The sequence below is a fragment of the Squalius cephalus genome, assembly GCF_949319135.1.
Source record: "Squalius cephalus genome assembly, chromosome: 24".
NCBI classification, from domain to species: Eukaryota; Metazoa; Chordata; class Actinopteri; order Cypriniformes; family Leuciscidae; genus Squalius; species Squalius cephalus.
Genome location: NC_137145.1, coordinates 15,990,458 through 16,014,773, shown reverse-complemented (window position 1 = coordinate 16,014,773; position 24,316 = coordinate 15,990,458). Strand labels below are relative to the sequence as shown.

The 24,316-nt window shown below is 42.6% G+C and overlaps 1 protein-coding gene across 1 annotated transcript in view; it reads left to right on the top strand.

Annotated features, from left to right (window-relative positions):
- Positions 1-24,316, top strand: part of gbe1a (glucan (1,4-alpha-), branching enzyme 1a) — a 140,865-nt gene that overhangs the window by 96,575 nt on the left and 19,974 nt on the right. The window contains exons 13-14 of the mRNA XM_079861623.1: positions 11,828-12,012; positions 12,630-12,760. Of these exons, the coding sequence (XP_079717749.1) occupies positions 11,828-12,012; positions 12,630-12,760 (316 nt within the window). The remainder of the gene's footprint in view (positions 1-11,827; positions 12,013-12,629; positions 12,761-24,316) is intronic.

The window sequence follows — 24,316 nt, the reverse complement described above, 5'->3', positions numbered from 1 at the left end:
CCTTCGAACTTCAATGTTTTTTGTGGGGTTTTTTAACATTGCATTGTCAAACCAACATTAAATGTTTGTCTTGACAGTCTTTGCTTTTTAGTTAAACATGAGTTATATAAATATCCTCAATTGAAATTCTCAGTTCAATACTTAAAACTACTTGACAGCCGCCTAGCAACACACTTAGCAAAACTACTCAGAAGAACACCTTAGCAACCACATACAGTATCAATATCCTGGCAATAGAAAATGTAAAATTCTACTTGTGCTTCTGTAACTTTTTCAATCTCTGGATTTGTAGCATTTGCTACTGGCTGTAAGAATTTTTTTTTTAGCTTTTAACCTGCACCTCGACAGCAGCAGTCCTTCTGGCCTTGAAGAAATCCATCTCCCTTGTATGTTGCCATGTTATTGCTCCCATATTGATCTAACCTTCGAAAGATACGGTCTGACACCTTTTACCTGTCAGTCAACCAGTGGCTTGAAGTCAGCTTCATATATCTCTCAAAAAACCTCATGCATACAACTGCAGAATTTTGCACCACACAGTGAGTGAATCTATAGTAACTTCACACATGGCCACCGTAATTTACTTTCACTCGGGATATCCATTCCACCGACAAACATCGGGATCTGTTCGCTTAATGCCCTTTTCAAAGCTTTCCCATAACTTCTAGGGGTACAGTGAGCAGTGAATAATTTAGGATTATCTTAATATATGTGCAGGGAGAGAACAGTGGACGTCCCTTATCGTTGTGTCTGTATTCAGTGCATGGGGTGGCACGATAAGGCTCATGACGGAGGTGACAGGGGCCGTAAGAGAGACAAAGTGTCTCGTCATCTTCACTTTCTTCGTTTAATTATGGAGTCTGAGCTGTCACGGTTCTTTGTGCGAGCGTTTCCCACTTTCTGCACTGCTAGCCTATGATCTGTCTCTCTCCAGTTGACACATGATATGACTCTATCAGAATTATTTGCCGCAGAAGGTCCCCGTGCACGTTAAGTAAAGTTCAAGTGGAAGCTGAGGGATTTGATCGCTGTGATATACTCTCTCTCTTTCTTTCCCCCCTTTTTATTTCTTCTTCCTGTCATGGATCCTTTAATGTGTCAATGTCCTTTTTTTTGCAGCTTTTTTTTTTTTTTTTTTTTTACATAATATAGGCCTGCTGGGGCCGGTTGCATACACCTCTAAGACTAGTCTTACCAGTTAGACATAAAAAAAAAAATGATTTAAGACTGTTCATAGCTTTTTTAAATCAGTTACATAAAAACATAGATTGGCCTAATTTGAGACCGAAAAGTAAGACTGACTGCCCCTGACTAAAGCGGGTCGCACACCGGACGCGCAGCTCAGCGCCGCGCCACGTCTAGGACAACTGTCAACTGAAAATCCGATAACATCAGCAATTTTCCGATTTCTGTAAATAAATATAAAACTAAATGTATATTGCAGCACAGGGTTAAGTCCATATGTACATTAACTACGATTTGAGACACATAAATGTAAATTTAATATAAAACTATTTAAATGGCGCTCTGTGGCGCGGCAGGATTTTGAACACGGTCCTGAGCCGTTGCTGGGCGCCGCGGACAGAAGCGGGTCGCACACCGGACGCGCAGCTCAGCGCCGCGCCACGCAGCGCCACGTTTTTTAAATTCGAACACATTATTCTCTATGAGAGTACACACACCGGCGGCGCCTTTCGGCGTCTGTCCGCGGCGCCCAGCAACGGCTCAGGACCGTGTTCAAAATCCTGCTGCGCCACAGAGCGCCATTTAAATAGTTTTATATTAAATTTACATTTATGTGTCTCAAATCGTAGTTAATGTATATATGGACTTAACCCTGTGCTGCAATATACATTTAGTTTTAGATTTATTTACAGAAATCAGAAAATTGCTGATGTTATCGGATTTTCAGGTGACCGTTGTCCTAGACGTGGCGCGGCGCGGCGCTGAGCTGCGCGTCCGGTGTGCGACCCGCTAGACGCTGAAAGGCGCCGCCAGTGTGTACTCTCATAGAGAATAATGTGTTCGAATTTAAAAAACGTGGCGCTGCGTGGCGCGGCGCTGAGCTGCGCGTCCGGTGTGCGACCCGCTTCACTCCTAGTGGGTACTAGAATTTAAGACACTGTCTTAAAGGGGTGGTTTACTGCTTTTTTTCCTTGCATGATTGTGTTTATGGGGTGCAATATAACATGTCTTCGGGTTTTTTTTTTTTTTAAAGCCTTATTTTTCATAAATTTCACCTTTATTGTAAGCCGTTTTCTCCTCTGTCATTTGAACGACCGGTTGACTTCCTGATTCTATGAAACCACTCCCTCAGAAACAGGCAATGGGCTCAGATTGGTTAGTTGGGCCGGTGTGTTGTAATTGGCTAAACTGCGTAGTGCACGTTGTGCGGAAACTTCACGCCCATTACCTTTACGGGCGAAAGTTGCATGTGCTCCGGTCAAATGTAAATAATGGTGTCAATACTGCCATATCAGTTTGAGCCAGAATCAGACCCAGAAAGCAGCAATAAAGAGAGTCAAGCAGAACCTCCGCAAACACGGCTCTTACAAAACGTTTCTGAATGGTATTTTTTTCTATTATTATTCTATTCTACTATTATTATATAAGAATTTCGATACTCTGTTACTTGAAAATGCTACTGCTGCTTGTTAGCTTTTGAGATACGATTTTCTCCTGATTAAACATTTAATATACATGACTGAGTAATACCGTTTTTTTAAAGTTATTGTTTTATCGATTACATATAATTTTTTTAACTTTATACACGTTTGTCTTATACACACAAAATAGCATCGAACTAACTGGCTACTTTAACAGCGTTGGTTTACGTTCTTGATCAAATCGAAAAATTACGTCATAAAGTATACATGGAAAATACATTTACAAAATTAGTACATAATTACAAATTCAGGTCCAAAATGTTTGTACGCGTTTGTCATAGACACACGAACTAAGTGGCTACTAAAGCCAGCGCTGGCATTTGTTTACGTCCTTGATAAAACTAAAACATTACGTCTGAAATTAAATACATTTAAAATTAAGTCTTACTTACAGGTTGTGGCCCAACAACTGCTGCCTCTGGTTTTAAAGTTGGAACTGCTTTATGTTTTAGTAACAGTTTCTTGTTGAATCCGGCATTGAATTCGTGGAGATTCTGGAAGCTGTCTTCCGTAAAATGCGCAGCACAGAGAGCTAAATTACGATTGTAATTTTCAGGAACATAATCAAACATAAATTTTAGCCATTGTTGACAAACTACAGCGTCCGTATGAAGCCCGAACACAGAAGACCTGGCAGCTGGGTGAAAATAACACACTTTCGACGGCATAGCTACAGCTCTCCACTATAACTCTTCCTCTTCGACAAAGCCGCAGAAATATGACCATGCCCCCTTTTTTGCATATTCCGGAGGGAGGGTTGATGTGGGTTAGTTACGTATAAAACGTACTCGGTTACTAATGTAACCTCGGTTCTCTCTAGAAGAGGGAACGAGTATTGCGTAAGGTTAGCTTACGCATCGGGAAAGTCTTCTTTCTTCGAGATCTGAAGCCAAAAAATTATCCTTAATTTTGTATACATTGTCAACGCAGTGCAGCAGCCGACAGACCTAGGCAGGCTGTATAAGCGTGCTCATTGGCTGCTCGGCGGCAACTGCTTAAGCCTATCGGTGAGCGCTCTGAACGCGGCAACCAATGAGGGCGCTTCGCGCCCTCCGCACCCTTCTAACCGTCAGAATGGGTGTGGCCAGCGTGTATATATTCAGCGCTCATAGGCTAAAATTCTGGTTTTCGCAGTCTGAAGCGCAAAAGCTCGTGGCGCGACACGGCAGGTTACGCAATACTCGTTCCCTCTTCTAGAGAGAACCGAGGTTACATTAGTAACCGAGTACGTTCTCTTACGAGAGGTCTCTCGTATTGCGTAAGGTTAGCTTACGCATCGGGAACCCTTTGTCAACGCCGTGTGCGCCGAGCATCCAGCCCATGAATCCCAGGGAAACCGGGGAAAACACTCTGCTGGGAAATGTGGCCGGTCGGAGAGACGGGCCAGCGCAGTACAGGCACTTCATGCAGCATATGAAATAGAGCGGCGCGGCCGGTCTATAAACATATAACAGTACAAACAGTAGGGCCGGCAGAGCGAGCCCATACAGTACATAAGCACTCATAAGGGTAGGAGAAAAACGACATAGTCGGTCTCACATGAAGGGAAAAATTCCCGCGCGACAGAGAATAATACGGGCGGCCAGCAGCGCGGGCCAGCACCGACAACAGCGCGTAACGGGAAATAGGAAACAGAGCGGATCAGCCGGTCTGAGTCAAACACTTCACCCTGAGTATAGTACCAGAATAGCGCCAGCATATGAACGTAGTCTGCACACGAGAAATGGGCAGAGCATACATGTCACTTATGCTGACAGTCTTTTTGCCTGTAGGGCAGGAACTTCCAGGTTATAAAACCTCACGAATGTTGATGGGGAGGCCCAGCCCGCCGCCATACAAATATCGTGATTAGAAATTCCGCTGGACCAGGCCCACGACGAGGCCATGCCTCTAGTGGAGTGGGCTCTGATGCCCAGAGGGCACTGCAGGTGTCTGGAAGCATAAGCTGCTGCTATCGCGTCCACTATCCACCTGGACAAGCTCTGTTTCGAGGCGGCAAGACCCTTGGTGCGTCCGCCGAAGGAAACAAAGAGCTGCTCTGAACGCCTGAAAGCGGCGGAGCGCGTGATGTAAACTCTCAGCGCCCGGAGGGCATAGGAGGTTATCACTGTCCCCACTGTCGGATGCTGGCAGAGCCGAGAGGGACATAACTTGTGCCCTAAACGGGGTTCCAATCGCTTTGGGGATGTAACCGTGTCTCGGTCTGAGAATGACTTTCGAGTCATTCGGCCCGAACTCAAGACATGCAGGGCTAACAGATAGCGCGTGCAAATCACCCACTCGTTTGACTGAAGACAGAGCTATCAGAAAAACGGTTTTAAGCGACAGATACTTTAGATCCGCGGATTCAAGCGGTTCAAAGGGAAAAGCCTCTAGGGCCGCTAGGACCAAGGACAGATCCCACGAGGGAACCGAGGGGGGCCGCGGGGGATTCATCCGTCTAGCTCCTCTGAGGAAGCGGATAATGAGCTCATTCCTTCCCATTGCCCGGCCGCGCGTCGTCTCAGCGAACGCTGCAATAGCGGCCACATATACTTTGAGCGTGGAAGGGGATCTGCCCTTTTCCAACAGCTCTTGTAAGAAGGAGAGCACCCGCGGGACCCCGCATGCGCGCGGATCCAAGTTTTTAGTAGCGCACCATTTAGAAAACACCGACCATTTAGACGCGTAGAGCCGTCTCGTGGAGGGGGCTCTCGACTGTGTGATCGTGTTCACGACCCCTTCTGACAGGTCAACGGGTATCCGTTGATCACCCATGCATGCAGCGACCAGCGCTCTGGATGGGGATGCCAGATCGATCCACCGGCTTGGGAGAGGAGATCCTTTCTCACCGGGATCGGCCATGGGGGTGAGTGCGACAGCCTCACTAGCTCTGGGTACCAAGTTTGGTTTTCCCATCGCGGGGCTATAAGCAGCACTGAGTGGTGCGTTTCTCTGATCCTCGAAATGACCTGTGGCAACAGGGAGATCGGAGGAAAAGCATACAGCGGGAGGCTGGGCCATGTCTGGGACAGCGCGTCCTCGCTCTTCGAATAAAACTTCGGGCATTGAGCATTGTCTTTCGACGCAAAGAGGTCGATTTCCGCTCTGCCGAATAGGCGCCAGAGAAACTGGACTGTCTGGGGGTGCAGAGACCATTCTCCCGGGGGAATGTTGTCCCTGGACAGTCTGTCTGGACCGACATTCAGGTGGCCCGGCACGTGCGCGGCTCTCAGCGAGCGCAGCGAGCGGTAAGCCCACACGAGAAGGCGTTCTGTCAGCCTGCACAGATTCCTGGATCTGACACCGCCCTGTCGGTTCACATAGGATACCACGGACGTGTTGTCCGAGCGGACTAGCACATGGTGATCCCGTATGAATGGGAGGAAGCGCCTGAGCGCGTTCTCGACCGCTATCATCTCCAAACAGTTTATGTGGAGGCATTTTTCCCGGTCTGACCACAGGCCAAAAGCCGGTTTGCCCTCGAACAGAGCCGTGTACTGGTATACCTGACCGTCGAAGGCGAATCTCAAGAATGGCCTGTGACGGGGTATTATCAGGATCTGAAAAGCACGCGTCTTTTAGATCGAGAGATATAAACCAGTCCCTCGGGCGAATTTGCGCGAGAATTTGTCTGGTTGTGAGCATTTTGAACGGTCTTCTCATAAGAGCCTTGTTCAAACGTCTCAGATCCAAAATTGGTCTGAGAGCTCCGTCCTTCTTGGGAACGAGGAAATAACGGCTGTAAAAGCCCGACTCGCTCATGGAAGGGGAAACCGGTTCTATAGCCCTTTTGCACAGAAGTGTAGCTATTTCTGCTCGAAGTAGATGTGCTACTTCCCCATTCACTCTGGTCTCGATACGCGCTTGAAAGCGCGGAGGGCGGCGAGCGAACTGCAGAGTATAGCCCTGTTTTACTGTGCTTAGCACCCGTTCTGATGCGCCTGGAATAGTTTCCCACGCTTTTGCGTGTGCAGCCAGGGGCAGAATGGCCTCCGGGCTCCGATCGCCGCGCATCGCGGGCTCGAGAGCTCGAAACGGAGGGGCGGGCGCGGCGCGCGCGCTCTTGGTGCTTAGATACGGCGGATCGCACGCAGCGATAGCTGGCCGTTTTACACACAGTGTCCCGGTGGCTTTAGACGGGGAACATAAAGTGTGAGGCGCGACGCGCGATGGCGGCGTCGGGGGCGAAAATGTTCGTTAGTATGTGTGAGCGCTCGAGGGCGGGCACAGGACTTACATTCAGGGGCGGGCGCGGCGCGCGCGCTCTTGGTGGTTAGATACGGCGGATCGCACGTAGCGATAGCTGGCCGTTTTACACACAGTGTCCCGGTGGCTTTGGACGGGGAACATATAGTGTGAGGCGCGACGCGCGATGTCGGCGTCGGGGCGAAAATGTAGTTAGTATGTGTGAGCGCTCGAGGGCGGGCACAGGACTTACATTTAAAACATGACCGGTCGTGCGAGGCCGTGTGACAGAGCGGGCAGTGAGTAGGTGTGGGCACGGAGAAGTGGACACGTGACCTACTTTTAACACTAAAGCGGCTTTTGCCTGCTTCATGAGAGTGGGCTCTGTGAGAGACACGGGATGTATAGTGCTTGTGTACAGGGGTGAGCACAGAACGTGGGCACATTCACTGTACTAGAAACACATACGGCGTCAGCCGTGCAACCAGACATATGCTCTTTTGAAATTTTTCTGGGTTGCCGTGAGAACGGCGGATGCGCGCAGGCGAGCGGGTAGATACCGGCTCGTTGACTGCGGGGTAAACAGCTGCAGTAGCCGTGGCAACGGGGACTGACAGCGTTAAGCTTCGACGGTGGTCCAGCCGCAGGGCTGCGGGATTTAACCGTCTTTTCTTCTCTCGTGTTTAGACGCTCAAAAATACTCGAGCACCCTGAGAAGGTGTGGTGCGAGAGGCGGGTTCGCTTTCTGTAAGTAAGAAAGACTGGCCGCGAGCTCGGAGAAGCAAGCAGCATAAATTTTTAGCTTCCCCGAGAGCTGGGATCGAACGCGGATCTCTCGCATGAAAGCGTATGATTCTGCCACTGAGCCACAGGGGAAAACACATAAGCTTTCAGTTAGCGCGAGCATATAAAAAGCGACCTCATGTGTCGCGTCGGCGTTTGTTTGCAGGCGTGCGTGTGTTTAAAACAGGCTCGTTTACTGCAATAGTAATATTTCCAGTCGCCTGAACTTAAGAGGGGACTGAGAAATGTGTGAGGATTGGCGGTTGTCCAGCCGTAGCGAGACTAACACACTCTCTTCTCTTTTCGCCGGCGAGTGAGGCGCGCACGCTGAACGCTGCTCGTGACCGTCCGCTTTGTCATCCCTTGAACGGCGCAATCTGCGCGGCCCAACGAGGGAGAGAGCGGGCTTGTTTTCTGTATGTAAGAAAAACTGGCCGCGAGCTCGGAGAAGCGAACAGCATAAACTTTAACTGCCGCGAGAGCGGGGATCGAACCCCGGTCTCTAGCTTGACAGTCTAGGATTCCGCCACTGAGCCACAGGGGAGAATACATTAGTACTCGGTTAGCAGGCGAGCGTGTATTTATAACAGGCTCGTATACTGCAATAGTAACAATTCCAGTCGCCTGAACTTAAGAGGGGACTGAGAAATGTGTGAGAATGGAGGTTATAGTCCAGGCCACGGCGGGACGAAAACACTCTGTTCCCCTTTCACCGGTGAGTGACGCGCGAGGACGGAGTAGCTTTCTTGTAACGTAAAGAGAGCTCCAAGACCGTCCGCTCCTGCCATCCCTTGTGAGCGGCGCAGTTTGCGCGGCTCGAACAGAGGGAGAGGAAACTCGCTCCGAGACCGTCCGCTCCTGCCATCCCTTGTGAGCGGCTCAGTTTGCGCGGCTCGAACAGAGGGAGAGGAAACTCGCTCCGAGACCGTCCGCTTCTGCCATCCCTTGTGAGCGGCGTAGTTGCACGGCTCGAACAGAGGGAGAGTACGGGTATCTATCACATTCGCCTCATCTCCTGACGCAGCGGCGGCGCGGGCAGAGCCGGCGGTTGAGCGGCCGGGAGGGAGAGGGCGAGAGAGAGCTCGAGGGAGAGGTTCCGGCGAGCTCCTCAGTCACAACAGTCTCCGGTGGTCGCTGCGAGCGGCGCTTCTTATTGCGCGGCCCGGCAGGGACAGGCGGAGCGACAGCTTGGTCGAAAGCTTCAAGTCGAGCCCGCAGGGTCGACATTGAAAGCTCTTCGCACTCGGAGAGTGCGGTGGCGGCGTGCCCGCGGCCCAGGCGGAGAGCGCAGAGAAGTGGCGGTCTCCGTTGCTGAGCGGGGCGCGGCACGAGCCGCAAAAAACGCCGCGTAAAAACTTTTGTAAAAACGCCTCGTGCTCTTTTAGAGTACACACAGAAACAGTAATAATGTAAAGGATATGTCGCCGGATAGCGTAGCAGGCACGGATGGCTGAAGGCGGCGAAGACGGCCGGCTTCTTCAGGCGCTGTCCTAAGCTTGCTGGTCGCTGGTTTCAACGGCGGCGGCTCTCAAGATCCAGCGATGCGAAGAGCGTCGCTGAAGACAAGAAAATCAGAATTTTAGCCTATGAGCGCTGAATATATACACGCTGGCCACACCCATTCTGACGGTTAGAAGGGTGCGGAGGGCGCGAAGCGCCCTCATTGGTTGCCGCGTTCAGAGCGCTCACCGATAGGCTTAAGCAGTTGCCGCCGAGCAGCCAATGAGCACGCTTATACAGCCTGCCTAGGTCTGTCGGCTGCTGCACTGCGTTGACAATGTATACAAAATTAAGGATAATTTTTTGGCTTCAGATCTCGAAGAAAGAAGACTTTCCCGATGCGTAAGCTAACCTTACGCAATACGAGAGACCTCTCGTAAGAGAACCCGGGAAGTATCTCGTTGTAGTCCCATTCGAGTCGTTTTTGTAGGCATTAAACTTCCTGATTTTTAAAAGAAGATATCTCTGCTTACGTTGAACTTTCAGCGCAGCAACTTTGCAGATACTGTTCATACACCAGCAGCAACAGTACACACTATTTAAAATGAAAAAAGTGAAATCGCAATCAACCACCCCTTTAACATAATGGCTATGTTTATTTAACTGGCCCCTGGTTTCACGGACAAGGCTTAGATTAAGCCAGGATTAGGCCTTAGTTAAAATTGGATAAACATACCTTAGAAAAAAACATTACTGGTGTGCATCTTGAAACAAAACAATGGCACTGGCATATTTTAAGATATTTCAGTGCAAGCTGCTTTCAGTTAAAACAGTTTAAAAATGCATTTTAGTCTGGGACTAGGCTTAAGCCTTGTCTGTGAAACTGGGGGATAAAGTATTATTCTATAGTTAGTTTTGGATTAAAAATATACATACATTTATTTATTTAAATGTTTTATTCAAATTATAATTTTATGTTGTTGTTATAATAATAATAATAATAATAATAATTATTATTATTATTATTATTATTATCTGTAGTAGCATCATTTAAATAATTTAAATAATATTATAGTATAGTATTATATAAATAGTTCTATATACTGTAATTATTTATACTAATTGTACATATGTTATTGTTAGTAGTAGTACTATAAGTCGTTTATTTATTAATGTATCTATAATTGTATTATTGTTATTATTGTTTTTATTATTATATTAGTTTTATTATTATTATATTAGTATTTATTTATAATTGTCAGGATTATTTTTTGTTTCATTGTGTTTGTTCCTATAATTCTAAATTGACCTAGTTCCCAAGTATGTGTCAATCAATTACTTAGAATTAGATTAAATAAATGAATGAATTAGATTAAACCATTCATTCAAATTCTAATAACCACAGAACCATTAATCTGTGTCCATGGAAACTAATGATTGATTGGAAACTAAGACAAAGGAGATCATGTGACTGAGAAAAAACAAACCCAAATTCCATGAAAATGAAACTAACTGAACAGAACCGTGACAGATTTAGATTTTTTCTTTTAGCTCTCCTCTTTCATAGACAGCTCTTTTCTTCTTGCTGTGTAAATTTGTTTGAATTCTTAATATTTTTCAATCTCGTAATTTTCTGCAGAAGAGAGAAGTGAATCGCACTACTTCTCTCGCAAGGAGTGAATCAGTTTCATTTTTCCACAGCATGTGTTTGGCTGTTCACTACTAATGTCACACCTAAACTCCTAAACTCAGGATCAAAGCCTGAGTTGATAGAGAAAGTTGATGATCAGCGTCATGGTACCAACGAAGTCTGATTGGATTGGTTTGGTTTTGTCAACTCGAAACTAATCCTGTAACCCTGAGTTTGTTCAACTACCATCATAGTACTGGCCCAAACAGAATCCTGCCTCGTTTGCGTTACCCTTCCGTTGTGGTACCTAGCATAGTGCGGTACTAAAGGGTGGAGCTAGACTCACTGCAGAACGTTGATTGGTTGACAGAGAATTGTCACTTGCGCGTGCTTCAACAAGAGGCGACATTTTTTAACACAGTTGAAACACAATACCGTTTCTTCTAGTGACAAACAGCCACATGCCGAGAAGCAAGAACAAGATCTGCTGGATGTCCTCCATTGTTGTTTACCGTGAGGCTTTCTTCTTCTTCGCGCGAGCATTACATAGATCGCTACTTTCCAACATACACCAGTAAGGGTACTGTTGGCAGTGGAAACGCAAGCCGGATCAGGGTTTACAGTCCCGAATCGTACTGAACTGTACCATCCTGTAACACTCGGTGAAAACGAGGCATATAAGGAACATAAATACACATGGTAATGAATTCAATAATGAACTGCCTGTGATATATGAATATCCATGGTATCTGATAAGTGGCTGGAAACTATAAAAAAGGAAACAAGAAACTGGAGAGAGAGAAACTAACTATCAGTTCATGAAAACTAAACACTGAACTAAACAGAGAATAACTGTGACAGTTATTTGTTGTACCAAAAAAATTAATAAATCCTAAACAAAAAAACAAGGTAAAAAATTACATTAGAATTTTCCTTGAAGATCTTCCAAAGGCTTTGTTAAAAATTGTGCAGTGTAAGAAAATCTCATGTGAAATGGGCCTGTAGAGGATGTACAGTAAGATCTAATATTTTTATAACACACTAAATTACCTTAAAATGCTCTGGGGCATGTTTTCTTGTTTGTGATAAAAGTTTTCACCAACTTTTACAAGCATCATTTTTCAAACTTTTCTTTCTCCAGGTAACGAGTTCGGCCATCCGGAATGGCTCGACTTTCCCAGGAAAGGAAACAACGAGAGCTACTATTATGCCCGTCGCCAGTTCAACCTTGTGGACATTGAGCATCTGCGATACCGACAACTGTACGCTTTCGACCGTGACATGAATCTTACAGAAGACAAATACGGCTGGCTGGCTGCCGGTCAGGTGAGATGCACATCCCTCACACTGGTTTTAACCTACAGAAGAAACCCAGTGTAAATCTCCTTGCTGGATCTGTCCTTGCCATCTGTTAATCTGTGGGGAGCTATTTATCTGCCATATTAAATGGGATATGAGATGCATGGCCCATATGATAATGAAATTGCATAATACAGCCAACCAGGCATGACTCTCAATAGCAGGAAGCCCATTTCACACACACACCTTGTACTGAAGACAGTAGAAATAAGATTCCCTCTGTATTAAACGATATAAAACCCTTTCCTATGCTGGGGTTCACAGTTTGTCAAATATATGTATCAATGCAATTAGAGACTCATATTGTCTTTAAAAAAAGAGGTGCAGGTTTTCCTAGCTTGATCATCGGACAAGTGCCCCAAACCCTTGAAAACCACCAAATCAGACCAGCTAAGAGCAGCAACCCAGGTTTCTGCAGGTTTAGGTAGTTTTTCAGCAGAGTACCTCTGTACTCAAATCAACAATTGACTTGTTTGTTTAAATTATTTCTCCTAAGGAATTTTAGAAAAAAAACATCTGAGTACTCATGATCTAGGACCAACATCTGAGCAATAAAATCTTCTCCTTGTTTTTGCTTCTATCAGGCGGCAGTCACGACTTTGAATCAAGCTGATAAGGTGATCGTATTTGAACGCACAAACCTGTTGTTTGTTTTCAACTTCCATCCCTGCAACAGCTACACTGACTACAGGGTGGCAGTGGAGCATGCTGGGAAGTATCCTTTCACCAGGGAGCTCCAGAACACTAGCACATCTTAGTAATGGAGTGTGTTTATATGCGTGTGGGAGTGAGATTGTATATGTGTATATTGGTGTGCATATGAGTTGTGATATATACATGAAGCATGTGGTAGAGAGGTTAGGTCACTTATTAGAAATGCATTAGCCACATATAGTATGCATGATGAGACTCAGTGTGTATTTACAATGTCAGATCTGTGATCTGTGTGAGTGTGTCCTTCAACCCTTCATGGCTCTTTAGAGACATACCTGCCATTGGTTGTGACACATTCCCATTGATGTTTAAAGACGAGCTTGTACACTAGGGAGGAAGGGGAGGGGGAAACAATCTGACAAGTCTTGAAAACACATTTAATTGGCTGTAGAGATGCTATAGGTGACTTTCATCACACAAAACGAGCTGTTCATGCCTTTGTGTGTGCGTGGGTGTGCGGATGTGATGCTGTGTTGGGGCATTCAAGTTGCACCAATGGGAGTTTGTGTTTGTATGGAGACTCCAATTAGGATGAGAGAACGAGACACCCTATGACGAGAGAAACTACGGCTCATCAAACATCACCCACTCGTATATATTTGCTCACACAAATACCCTCACTCACCAACATGCACCGAAGAGAAGGTCTTAGCCTGATTAAAATCCACAAAGATGAAACCAATATCGTTGTTGTTTTTGCTAGAAAGGGCTTTTAGCATGTAGCGGACAACAAAATTACCTTAAGCCAGAAATCGGCTAAATTAAAGGCACAATATTTGTTGAAACTTGATAAGAGTCCTGCCTTGAACACATCTAAAAGCAAATATTTAATTATAGTAATAGCGCCACCTACTGGCAACAGGAAGTGACGTGTTTAACACTGTGATGCACTACTAGCAACATAATAAATATGCCATTGAGTGCTAAACATGCAAGAAACATGCTAAAACATGTTAGCAACAGGAAGTTGTTGTAACTCAAGCATACAATGTCCAATCTGCCCCGCACGTTACATGTTGGCCTGGCCTGAAGACATCTACATGACATCTACATGCCAAATACTATGTAAAATACAAAATTGTTTCTATTATTATTATTAATAATTTACAATATATTGTTTTACATTTTTAAATAGTATTTGGCTTAGTATTTGTTTTGTTTTTTTGCTTTAATTATTATATTATTATTAAAACAACAGGTTTTCACTCAAATTGTTATGCTGACAATATAAAATATAATAAAAATGCGAAATAAACACATTTTTACTTGTGCTCAGACTTTTGGGCCCCAATTTGCTATATAAATCTGTCGTAACTGTCGTAATTCTAGTCTTCATTTATTTTCAAGGCTCTTTTTTCTTCTTGTCATGAGTCTGTGCTTGTGCGTGAGTTGCTGGAAACATCAGAGTCTTGTTTGTGAGCCCATCGGAATGGTTGCACCTATACATCAGACCAGTAAAACAGCAAATTGTGCTGGCAAACAGACCACGTCAGTCTTCCTCTGATGGGGTGGGATCTATTTATTTTGCCCCCAAGAACAGAGCTCTATGTTGGGGAGGCTTGAGTTTCTGCAAGGGGTTTTCTGCCGATGCTTCAGGGAAAGAGAACGTGATCGATAATGCGCTTTAGGAGTATATCTCCTTTCCCTGCACCTCTTTCCACTTTTATGTTTCATTCATGTCTTTGCTCATAGTTTGAATCTTTTCGCAGTCAAGGGACGTGGACAGGGATCCTACTCGTCTGTGATAGTCAACAATTGCTTAGGAGGCACACTTTGCCAGGAAATGTTTTGATAAATAAGTAAAAAGACAAACATTACGTGTGCATTTCAAGTTTGGAGCTGATACGAAGAGAATATTGTTGCTTGTTGCCAAGTGAGATCGTTTGAAAATGGCAATACCCTTTTGCAGTTTTATTCATGATGAAATACTAGACTTTTTCTTACACAATGGAAAAGTTTGGAATTGTATCAGTTGAACAAGTTGTTTCTCAGGTTCACTGTACGTGTTGTGTTTTTTATATTTTGGCAAATATTTTTTTGCATTGTGAAAACATGGTCAGTATTTTTGTCTGTTGTCTGTATACACACACACACACACACACACACACACACACACACACACACAACCACTCAAAAACTATTAAGCCGTTTTTAACAATGGTAATGCCTAGTAGCCAAGCATATTATAATGATTTCTGAAGGATCATATAACACTATAGACTGTGGTGACTGCGGTTTTGCCATCACAGGAATAAATTACATTTTAAAATATATTAAAATAGAAAACCGTTATTTTAAATTGTGATAATGTTTAACAGTTTTACTGTTTTTTATCAAATAAATGCAGCTTTGGTGAGTATGAGAATTCTTTAAAAAACATTAGAAACATATAGATATAATATATATCTGAAGACAAAAGTACGGGTTAAGATACTGACAAAAATACTGAATAAGAAAAGTTTTATTTTTATTTTTTGCTGTACAGGGGCTTTGTCATCTCTGCAAACTCAACCTTGCCCTCACTTTCAAGCTCAATTATAAATGCCCCCACTGTCAAGTTATAAACACCTCTGCAAGGCACAGAGCAACACGTGCTGAATGGCTAGTTTGAACCGTTTCACTAATGCACTCTCCAGCAGTTCCAGACTCGAGCGAGCAGCCCTTCATTACAGCAAACCCAGAGCAGAGGCCCTCACCCACCCAACAGCTCCGCTCATACCCCCTGGTCTCCTCTTCAGAGGACAAGGGCTGCGGGGAGCAGCCGGAGATGAGCTCCACCAGCTGAAGGCCTCCCACCAGGGCCTCTATTTAATCATGGCCCAGGCAGCGAGCCCGCTTGGCGGGGAATAAAGACACCCTTTAGCCAGGGCCACTTAGGCTTCCTCCAGCCCCTGCCGCTGCCCTTTCTGTGTCTTGCACATGAGGGGGAAGCCCTCTTTCCATGCCACCAGCCGTCGGGCTTTGAAGATGAGAGACGAGGGTGTTAGAAGTGCACGACCGGCGGAAAGAACGGTAAATATGGCCCATGTGCGCCTCCCCGAACACCTAATCGTTTTGTGTTTGCTCGTGTATTCTTCTCATTAAAACATCGCCTTTAACCAGAGTCCATGTGGGCTTTGTGAGAAAAAATCATTTCATCCGTTCCAACCCTGAAGCCATAAGCCTAAATGTAGAGTTTAAAATGGCATTGATATTCAAGTGGCGTTGTGCTTTTTTGACCTGCCAGTAGAATTTTTACCATTCTCTTTCTCTCGACGGCCTGTCCTGTGCATATGACTCTCAGCGCTGATTCTTTAGATGTTGAAGTGTGAATCCCACCAGGACAGCAGCTTGATCTGTCTTTAATATGCTGTGAGTCACATCCCCATTATATCTCATGCGTAATACACACACACCTGATATGGAGGTCTAGTATTGCTTTATATTTGCCGTCCCTTGTTCCCATAGCTGTGCTGCTGATCGGCTGGAGCCGTTACTAATCGCTTAAACCTGATCATTATGCCAGATTTTTTCTCTGCTGGAGTGTTTTGGGGAAGGCAGGGACGAGGTCTTGGAGGACGATCAATCATTTTTCCTCGAGGGAGAATATCGATCCTTCCGGTCTCCAGGGCCATGAAGTGCAGAGGGGACATTCAGCCAATCGAACAGGTCAATAAGAACGTGGCTGGCTCAAGCCAGCTTCTGATAGGTGATCACAGCTACGCTTTCTGCTGGACTGGTAGGGACAGTCACAAAACAGGGTTTATACGGATGGTGATTTTCCCGTAGGACAGATTGAATGAAGATAGTTATTATTTAAATGTGACCCGTGCTGGCAAAATGAGTCGCAATGAGCAAATTTTCATAAATGTTTTATTTGTATTTTCACATTCTCTATGAAAAATCTTCAAAATGATGTATGAATTGTTGGAATCAGACAAAAAATTAATGAGCTACACCTGTTTAAAATGTATAGAGTCAGGAAAGTCAGTTTTGAGAAAAATCGAGTTAAAGTTTTCTAAAGGTTCCAAAACAAAATCACCTAGCAACCACACCTTAAAATCCCTGGTAATAATACCAAATTTGGCACACACCAATTCAAACCTAAATATTTATAGGAAAAATATTTATTCAACTTTTTCCCCCGATGATACCACAGTTGTTGTATTAACATTAATGAGACTGTAGACTACTGTACCGCATGGATCTAATATAATGTTACACATCAAATGCTTTTCTCCAAAGGTTAACCAAATATTAATTTAAGACATAACAGATCATGTTTGCGTGAATACTCACCAAGACAGATATTTTGAAATACTGTAATTCTGTGTATATGTGTATATCGGGATCACGCGCTGTCTTTGTGCACACGCATCGGATATGTCAGTCAGCGCGAGTAAGACACATTTCATTGGTTCAGACTTTGAGAATTCGCTATGAATATTCACAAAGTTGGAATGCTGCAAACTGCCTGTAGCTCGTAATTGACTCGTGCGCATTCCGACGCATTTTGACTGCACGGGTCACATACGTATTTTTTATTTCTTATTATTTTATTTTAATATTATGGATACATTTTTTTTGCAGTTTTTCTTCTATTGGGTTTAAATGCACAGTAAGTCGCATTTACAAAGTCCAACCACACTCAGAGAAGCATAAAAGGAAATAAGTTATCCAGACTCCATCCCTACAGAGACTGCAGAGAGTGCAGTCAGGTCTACAGCAGACTTAAGGGTTCCCCAGTTAAAACGTGTCCGGGGGCAAGTTATCTTTAGATCAATTGGGGTGCTGAGAGAAAGGACCATCTTCAACTCAGAGAGCTGTATATCCAGGACGGCAGGACTTAGTGCACACTTAGGAAACTTTTCTCTGCATTATTCATGAAGACTAATGCACAAGGTTGAGGTAAAAGGCTACAGATGTAATGTTACATATTCATAGGGCACGTATGACCACTGCATTGACCGAAACAAAAGCATTAATTACTTTGACAAATACATGCTGTAATCTCTGCTTTTTAGTGCCTTCGGCTCAATCTTGTGTTTGAAATCACACACCACCACAGGACGCTACTCTTATTACATCTCATTTTTGACTCATTATTGTAAAGTTAAGATATATTTACACAAAATTGAACCCTGGCTGTAAGACCCAAGCATTGGCATTGTCTTGATTCAAATACATATATGAATATAAATATATATATATATACAGTATATAAATAATTTCCTTGCAAACGTGTTGCTATGATACATTTTAGAGTGTGTACTGTTGTTATATGCTTTTTGGCCATATTTGGTGAAAAATTGCTTAAAAGTTGCAATTTTGCAATTGTGGGTCAATGAGTTAAACATCAAGGTAACCATTTATTTATTTTTATTATTAAAAAAAAAAAAAAACATTTAAATGGTCATGTGACAACAATGTAATACTAAATGGAAATTATGGTAAACAAAAAAAAAAAAAAATGCATATCAATGCTCAATGCAAAACTTTTACTAGAGACCGCAAATGTTTTCCAAGCAAATGCAAAGTTCCTCTGGGGAACACAATACTTTTGCAAGAGAACGGAAACGTTTGTGAGTCAAGTCAAGTCAAGTCATCTTCATTTATATAGCGCTTTTAACAATGTAGATTGTTTCAAAGCAGCTTTACAGAGATAAGCGTATAATTTAAGGTAACAGAGATTGTTTCGGCTTTACAGCAGAGTTAAGTTATTTCCATCTAAAGTTAGTTTTGATTTATTTGCTTCCGTCGCAATGATCATTTGTTATTAAATTAGGGGCCGCTAAGACGACACCATTCCCTCTACACAGACTTTAAACGCGAACCTGTGAGAAACACTGATGGCGTTCACATGCGCATTTAGAATGGGTTCTATAGTTATGTGCGTTTGAATATATGCAGGTTTGGAATTCCCTACAAGCCAAGCCTAAACAAAGTACTTGTCTTTCCCTATAAATTTTGATAAAGAATTTTATTTTATTTTGTTGCTTTGGGGTAGGAACGCGAAACGGATTTTCCCGACAACGCCTTATCTGTAGAGTGGTAGTGGGATCCTCCATAGGGAGAGACTAGTTGGCACTTCAGCACTGCGTTGTCATCGGTCCAGGCGAAGGTCCTTCGTCAGATCTGGATACGGCCCGGATATGGCAGGCTGCAGGAAAACCTCGGGATAAACACAGACACTAAAATTAGCGTAGATGCCATTCTTCTCATGATGTAACGAGTACATCAGGATTTTTGGGAAGTGTTCCCGGTTCCGGCTGACCTAATCTATGCAGCCTAACATTAAATTATAGAAGTCTATAATGTATTATGTGAAAGCTAGGTCAAAGAGATGTGTCTTTAATCTGGCTTTGAACTGACAGAGTGTGTCTGCTTCCCGGACAATGGTAGGAAGACTGTTCCAGAGTTTTGGTGCTAAATAGGAAAAGGATCTACCGCCAGCAGTCGATTTTGATATTCTAGGTATTATCAACTGGCCGGAATTTTGAGATCGCAATAGACGTGACGGACTATAATGCGTTAAGAGCTCGCTCAAGTACTGCGGAGCTAAACCATTTAGTGCTTTGTAAGTGATCAGCAATATTTTAAAATTGATGCGATGTTTAATAGGGAGCCAATGCAGTTTTGACAGAACCGGGCTAATATGGTCATACTTCCTGGTTCTGGTAAGAACTCGAGCTGCTGCGTTTTGAACCAGCTGTAGTTTGTTTATTAAGCGTGCAGGGCAACCACCCAGTAGAGCATTACAATAATCTAGCCTTGAGGTCATGAACGCATGAACTAATTGTTCCGCATTTGTCAATGAGAGCATATGGCGTAATTTAGATATATTTTTAAGATGGAAAAATGCAGTTTTACAGATACTAGACACGTGACTTTCAAATGAAAGATTGGTATCAAAGAGCACACCCAGGTTCCTAACCGACGACGAAGACTTAACAGAGCAGCCATCGAGTGTTAGACAGTATTCTAGATTATTACGTGAGGAAGTTTTTTGTCCAATAATTAGAAACTCTGTTTTTTCAGAATTTAGAAGTAGGAAATTACAAGTCATCCAATTTTTTATATCCGCTATGCATTCCGTTAATTTTGTGAATTGATAAGTTTCGTTAGGTTTTGAAGAAATATAGAGCTGAGTATCATCGGCATAACAGTGAAAGCTAATGCCATGTTTCCTAATGATATCTCCTAAGGTTAGCATGTACAGAGTGAACAGCAACGGTCCTAGTACTGAGCCTTGTGGTACGCCATACTGAACTTGTGATCGATGAGACATCTCATCATTTACTGCTACAATCTGATAACGGTCAGATAAGTATGATTTAAACCATGCTAGTGCAATTCCACTAATGCCAACATAATGTTCTAATCTATTTAAAAGAACGTTGTGGTCAATGGTGTCAAATGCAGCTCTAAGATCGAGTAACACTAATAGAGAGATACAACCACGATCGGATGATAAGAGCAAATCATTTGTGACTCTGACGAGAGCTGTCTCGGTACTATGGTACGGTCTAAATCCTGACTGGAAATCCTCGCAGATATCATTTCTTTCAAGAAAGGAACACAGTTGTGAGGATACTGCCTTTTCTAATATCTTTGACAGAAAAGGTAGATTCGAGATCGGCCTGTAATTGACTAATTCTGTAGGATCAAGTTGCGTTTTTTTAACAAGCGGTTTAATCATAGCCAGCTTAAAGTTTTTTGGTACGTATCCTAGAGACAAAGACGAATTAATGATATTAAGAAGAGGATCTATGACCTCTGGAAGTATTTCTTTCAGTAGCTTAGTCGGTATAGGGTCTAACATACATGTTGTAGATTTAGATGATTTAATGAGTTTAGTAAATTCTTCCTCTCCTATAGCAACGAATGAATCAAATTTTTCCTCAGGGAGACTACAATGCACTGCCTGATGCGATACTGTAGTAGACGGTTGCATAGTTATAATTTTGTCCCTGATATTATCAATCTTATAATTGAAGAAGTTCATAAAGTCATTACTGCTGTGTTGCTTGGAAACTTCTGGGCTTGAAGCTTTATTTTTCGTTAGTTTAGCCACCGTTTCAAATAAATACCTAGGATTATGTTTATTTTCTTCTAATAGGGTTGAAAAATAAGCAGATCTAGCAGCTTTTAAAGCCTCTCTGTAAGCAATAGAGCTCTCCTTCCATGAAATGCGAAATACCTCTAGTTTTGTTTTCTTCCAGTTGCGCTCCATTTTTCTAGCTGCTCTCTTAAGGGCCCGAGTGTGCTCATTGTACCACGGCGTTGGACTATTTTCTTTAATCTTCTTTAAGCGCAACGGAGCAACTGTGTCTAAAGTGCTGGAAAAGAGAGAGTTAAACGTTTCTGTTGTAATATCTAGTTCTTCTAAGCTATCTGAGATGCTGAGATGATGAAACTGATTAGGAAGATTATTAATAAAGCAATCTTTAGTAGCAGAAGTGATAGGTCTAACATATTTGTAACACGGAGTCGGCTTTGCAGCTTTGGCTAAATGAAGTTTACACGAGACATCTATTCCGTGTGATAATATTAGATCTAGAGTATGATTACGACGATGAGTAGGTCCTGACACGTGTTGTCTAACTCCAATTGAATTTACAATGTCTTTAAATGCCAATCCCAATGCATCTTTTTCATTATCGATGTGTATATTAAAATCACCAACAATTAGTACTTTATCTGCAGTCAATATTAATTCTGATAGAAAGTCCGCAAATTCTTTGATAAAGTCAGTATGGTGCCCTGGTGGCCTGTATACAGTAGCCAACACAAATCTCAAACGTGATTTATCGTTTACACTATATATTTTTACATTAAGCACCAATGCTTCAAAAGAATTATATTTAAAACTTGATTTCTTAGTGGTTTTGAAACTATTACTATAAATTACAGCAACACCACCCCCTTTGCGTTTCAGACGAGGCTCATGTTTATAACAGTAATCTTGCGGGGTTGATTCATTTAAAGTAATGTAATCGTTTGGTTTTAGCCAGGTTTCTGTCAAACACAGCAAATCTAGGTTATTATCTGAAATCATATCGTTAACAACGAGTGCTTTTGAAGTAAGCGATCGAATATTCAGCAACCCAAGCTTTAGCATTTGCTCATCTGTAATATAGCTGTTTTTTATTTGTTGAACATCAATTAAATTTTTAACCTTAGATGGGTTTAAACGTTTTTTGGATTTCCAAATTCGGGGAACAGACACAGTCTCTATATGATGATAGCTAGGTGAAAGAGGCTCTATGTGATAGGATTTATCTGACCTTGGTGACGCGAGGCCGCTAGCAGACGGTCGGTTTAGCCAGTCTGTCTGCTTCCTGACCTGAGCCCCAGATTGTCATGTTTGAGCTCTAAGACTATGAGCCATATTACTAGAGAGAAGAGCAGCACCATCCCAGGAGGGATGAATACCATCTCTTTTCAACAGGTCAGGTTTGCCCCAAAAACTTTTCCAATTGTCTATGAATTCTATATTATTAAGCGGACACCACCTAGACAGCCAACCGTTAAGCGAACACAATCTACTAACTATCAAAATGCAAAAGCATTGAAATATTTTTCAATGTAAAAAAAAAATAATTTTTTTGAGTGAATGCAAAAGCATTGAAATATAATTGTTCCTCCCATTTAATTTTTTTCCATCACCATGCCCCCTTAGGGGCTCTGTAATATACAGTAGTTTGAAATGTACACAGTGGTGCAAAAACGGGATATGCAGTGCATAGGGGCGCCAGACGGGAGGGGGGCGCCATCGTGGCAAAATAATTCTTTGAAAATCTCCTTTAATAAAATTTTATAAATAATCAAAAATTGTTTGTTAAAAAATAATGAAAGGAAACATTTTATTAAACTTTTGTTTTGCATTTTAACTGATTATTTTATAATATCAATATCAACCTCTCCCCCTCCGACTACTTTAAATCTGTCATATGACCAAAAATGGAGATGTGGGAAGCGTTCTGGGGCGGAGAGCAGAAAAGGTAAAATAAGCTTAACTCCTGCGTTTTTTTGTTTTTTTTTTTACATTTATAACATGATATAGTTACATAACACGACTAAGGGAGCTGTTTTTCTGAATATTATCACAAACAAGTACAGTTGCCTATTTAATTTTCATGTTTATTATCATAAACAAGTAGCCTATTTAATATTAAGTTACTTATAACTAAAACAGTCAATAATGTGTCTAAAATGTATTTCACAGACAAATCACCATTTGGTCGAATCGTTTGAATGAATGACTCAATGACACACTTATTAAGACGGCCACTTGCCGCCACCTATTGGCGGTTTAGTTTCATGTTTAAGAGTATCATTGTACTTTTTCTTGTATATTCAAACATTTATTTAAAACATTAATCTCATAACATTAGGCTATTTATTGCAGTTGTAAATTTGCTGTGTAAATTATTTAATTTGATTGGTAACAGCCCTGTTTTATTATTAGAATTGAATTTATTAATCAAATGTAAGAATTTGACATGAAAGATGATGCATACATTTAATAAAGTAAAAATAAAAATCAGCCTTTGTAAAGGTAAGTAACGTCCTGGGGTAAATATCATAAATATGCAGATTTAAGTAAAAGCTGATAGAACACTGATGAGAATGCTTCAGAATAAATTATATATATACCCGAAAAATCATCCCGGAATAAAATACTGTTATTTTACATTTGTACATTCAACTGTATGTGAATAATGTTAGACCAGGTATACTTGAAAATCTTAAAGGAGAACTCGGCAACTCTAGCGAACTCTAGTCACTTCTTCGCTGATTTTTCCTTTTGTTGTCGCATGTTTTCCCCACGAGCTCCCCCTACAGCTGTGGGGGGGCGTATATTTCACAACACGGTCGTAAAAAACTCACTTGCGGCGGCCTCCTCCCCCTCTCTACCGCTGCTCATGTGACACATTGATCGGTGTGTTTATGTCGAATTGCCATAAAGCAATTCGTGTTTCGCGCTCGTTCTCGCTTCTCACGAGACTTCCAATTTCTATCTTGCCGGGACGGTAGTCCCCAAGTTGCAAGGTTGGTTTTCCGCCTGGGAACGCTGGGGGGAGCGGGGAAAGTCACCAATATCACCAGAACAGGTTGTTTAACCATCCAAATGAATTCTAGAGTTTTATTAAGTTAAAAAAGTTACCAAGTTCTCCTTTAAAGCTGTGTATATTTAATGTTTCGTTTAATCTTTTTCATCTTTGTTGATCTTGCACTGATCACCAACACTGATCTTGCATACCCCTCAGCAAATGTGCAGTTGCGCCCCTGAATGTACATCATTCACATTCACAAGTATAACAAATAGTAATCAGTACACTGTATGTAGCAGTGCACTAGTATACCATTCTAAACATATAGCCTTTGATAAAACAAAAAATCAATTGGACTCATGGGAGAGATTGATTGGGATTGTCTAATGTTGATTTAATGGTGATTGATTAAAGCTGTAGAAGCTATCATAAGATTCAAACATTAGCCTAATCTTATTCACACAGTGAACCCAGCCCAGGGTTGGTACAGAGACAATTTGCATAGTCATAGAATGAAAGTA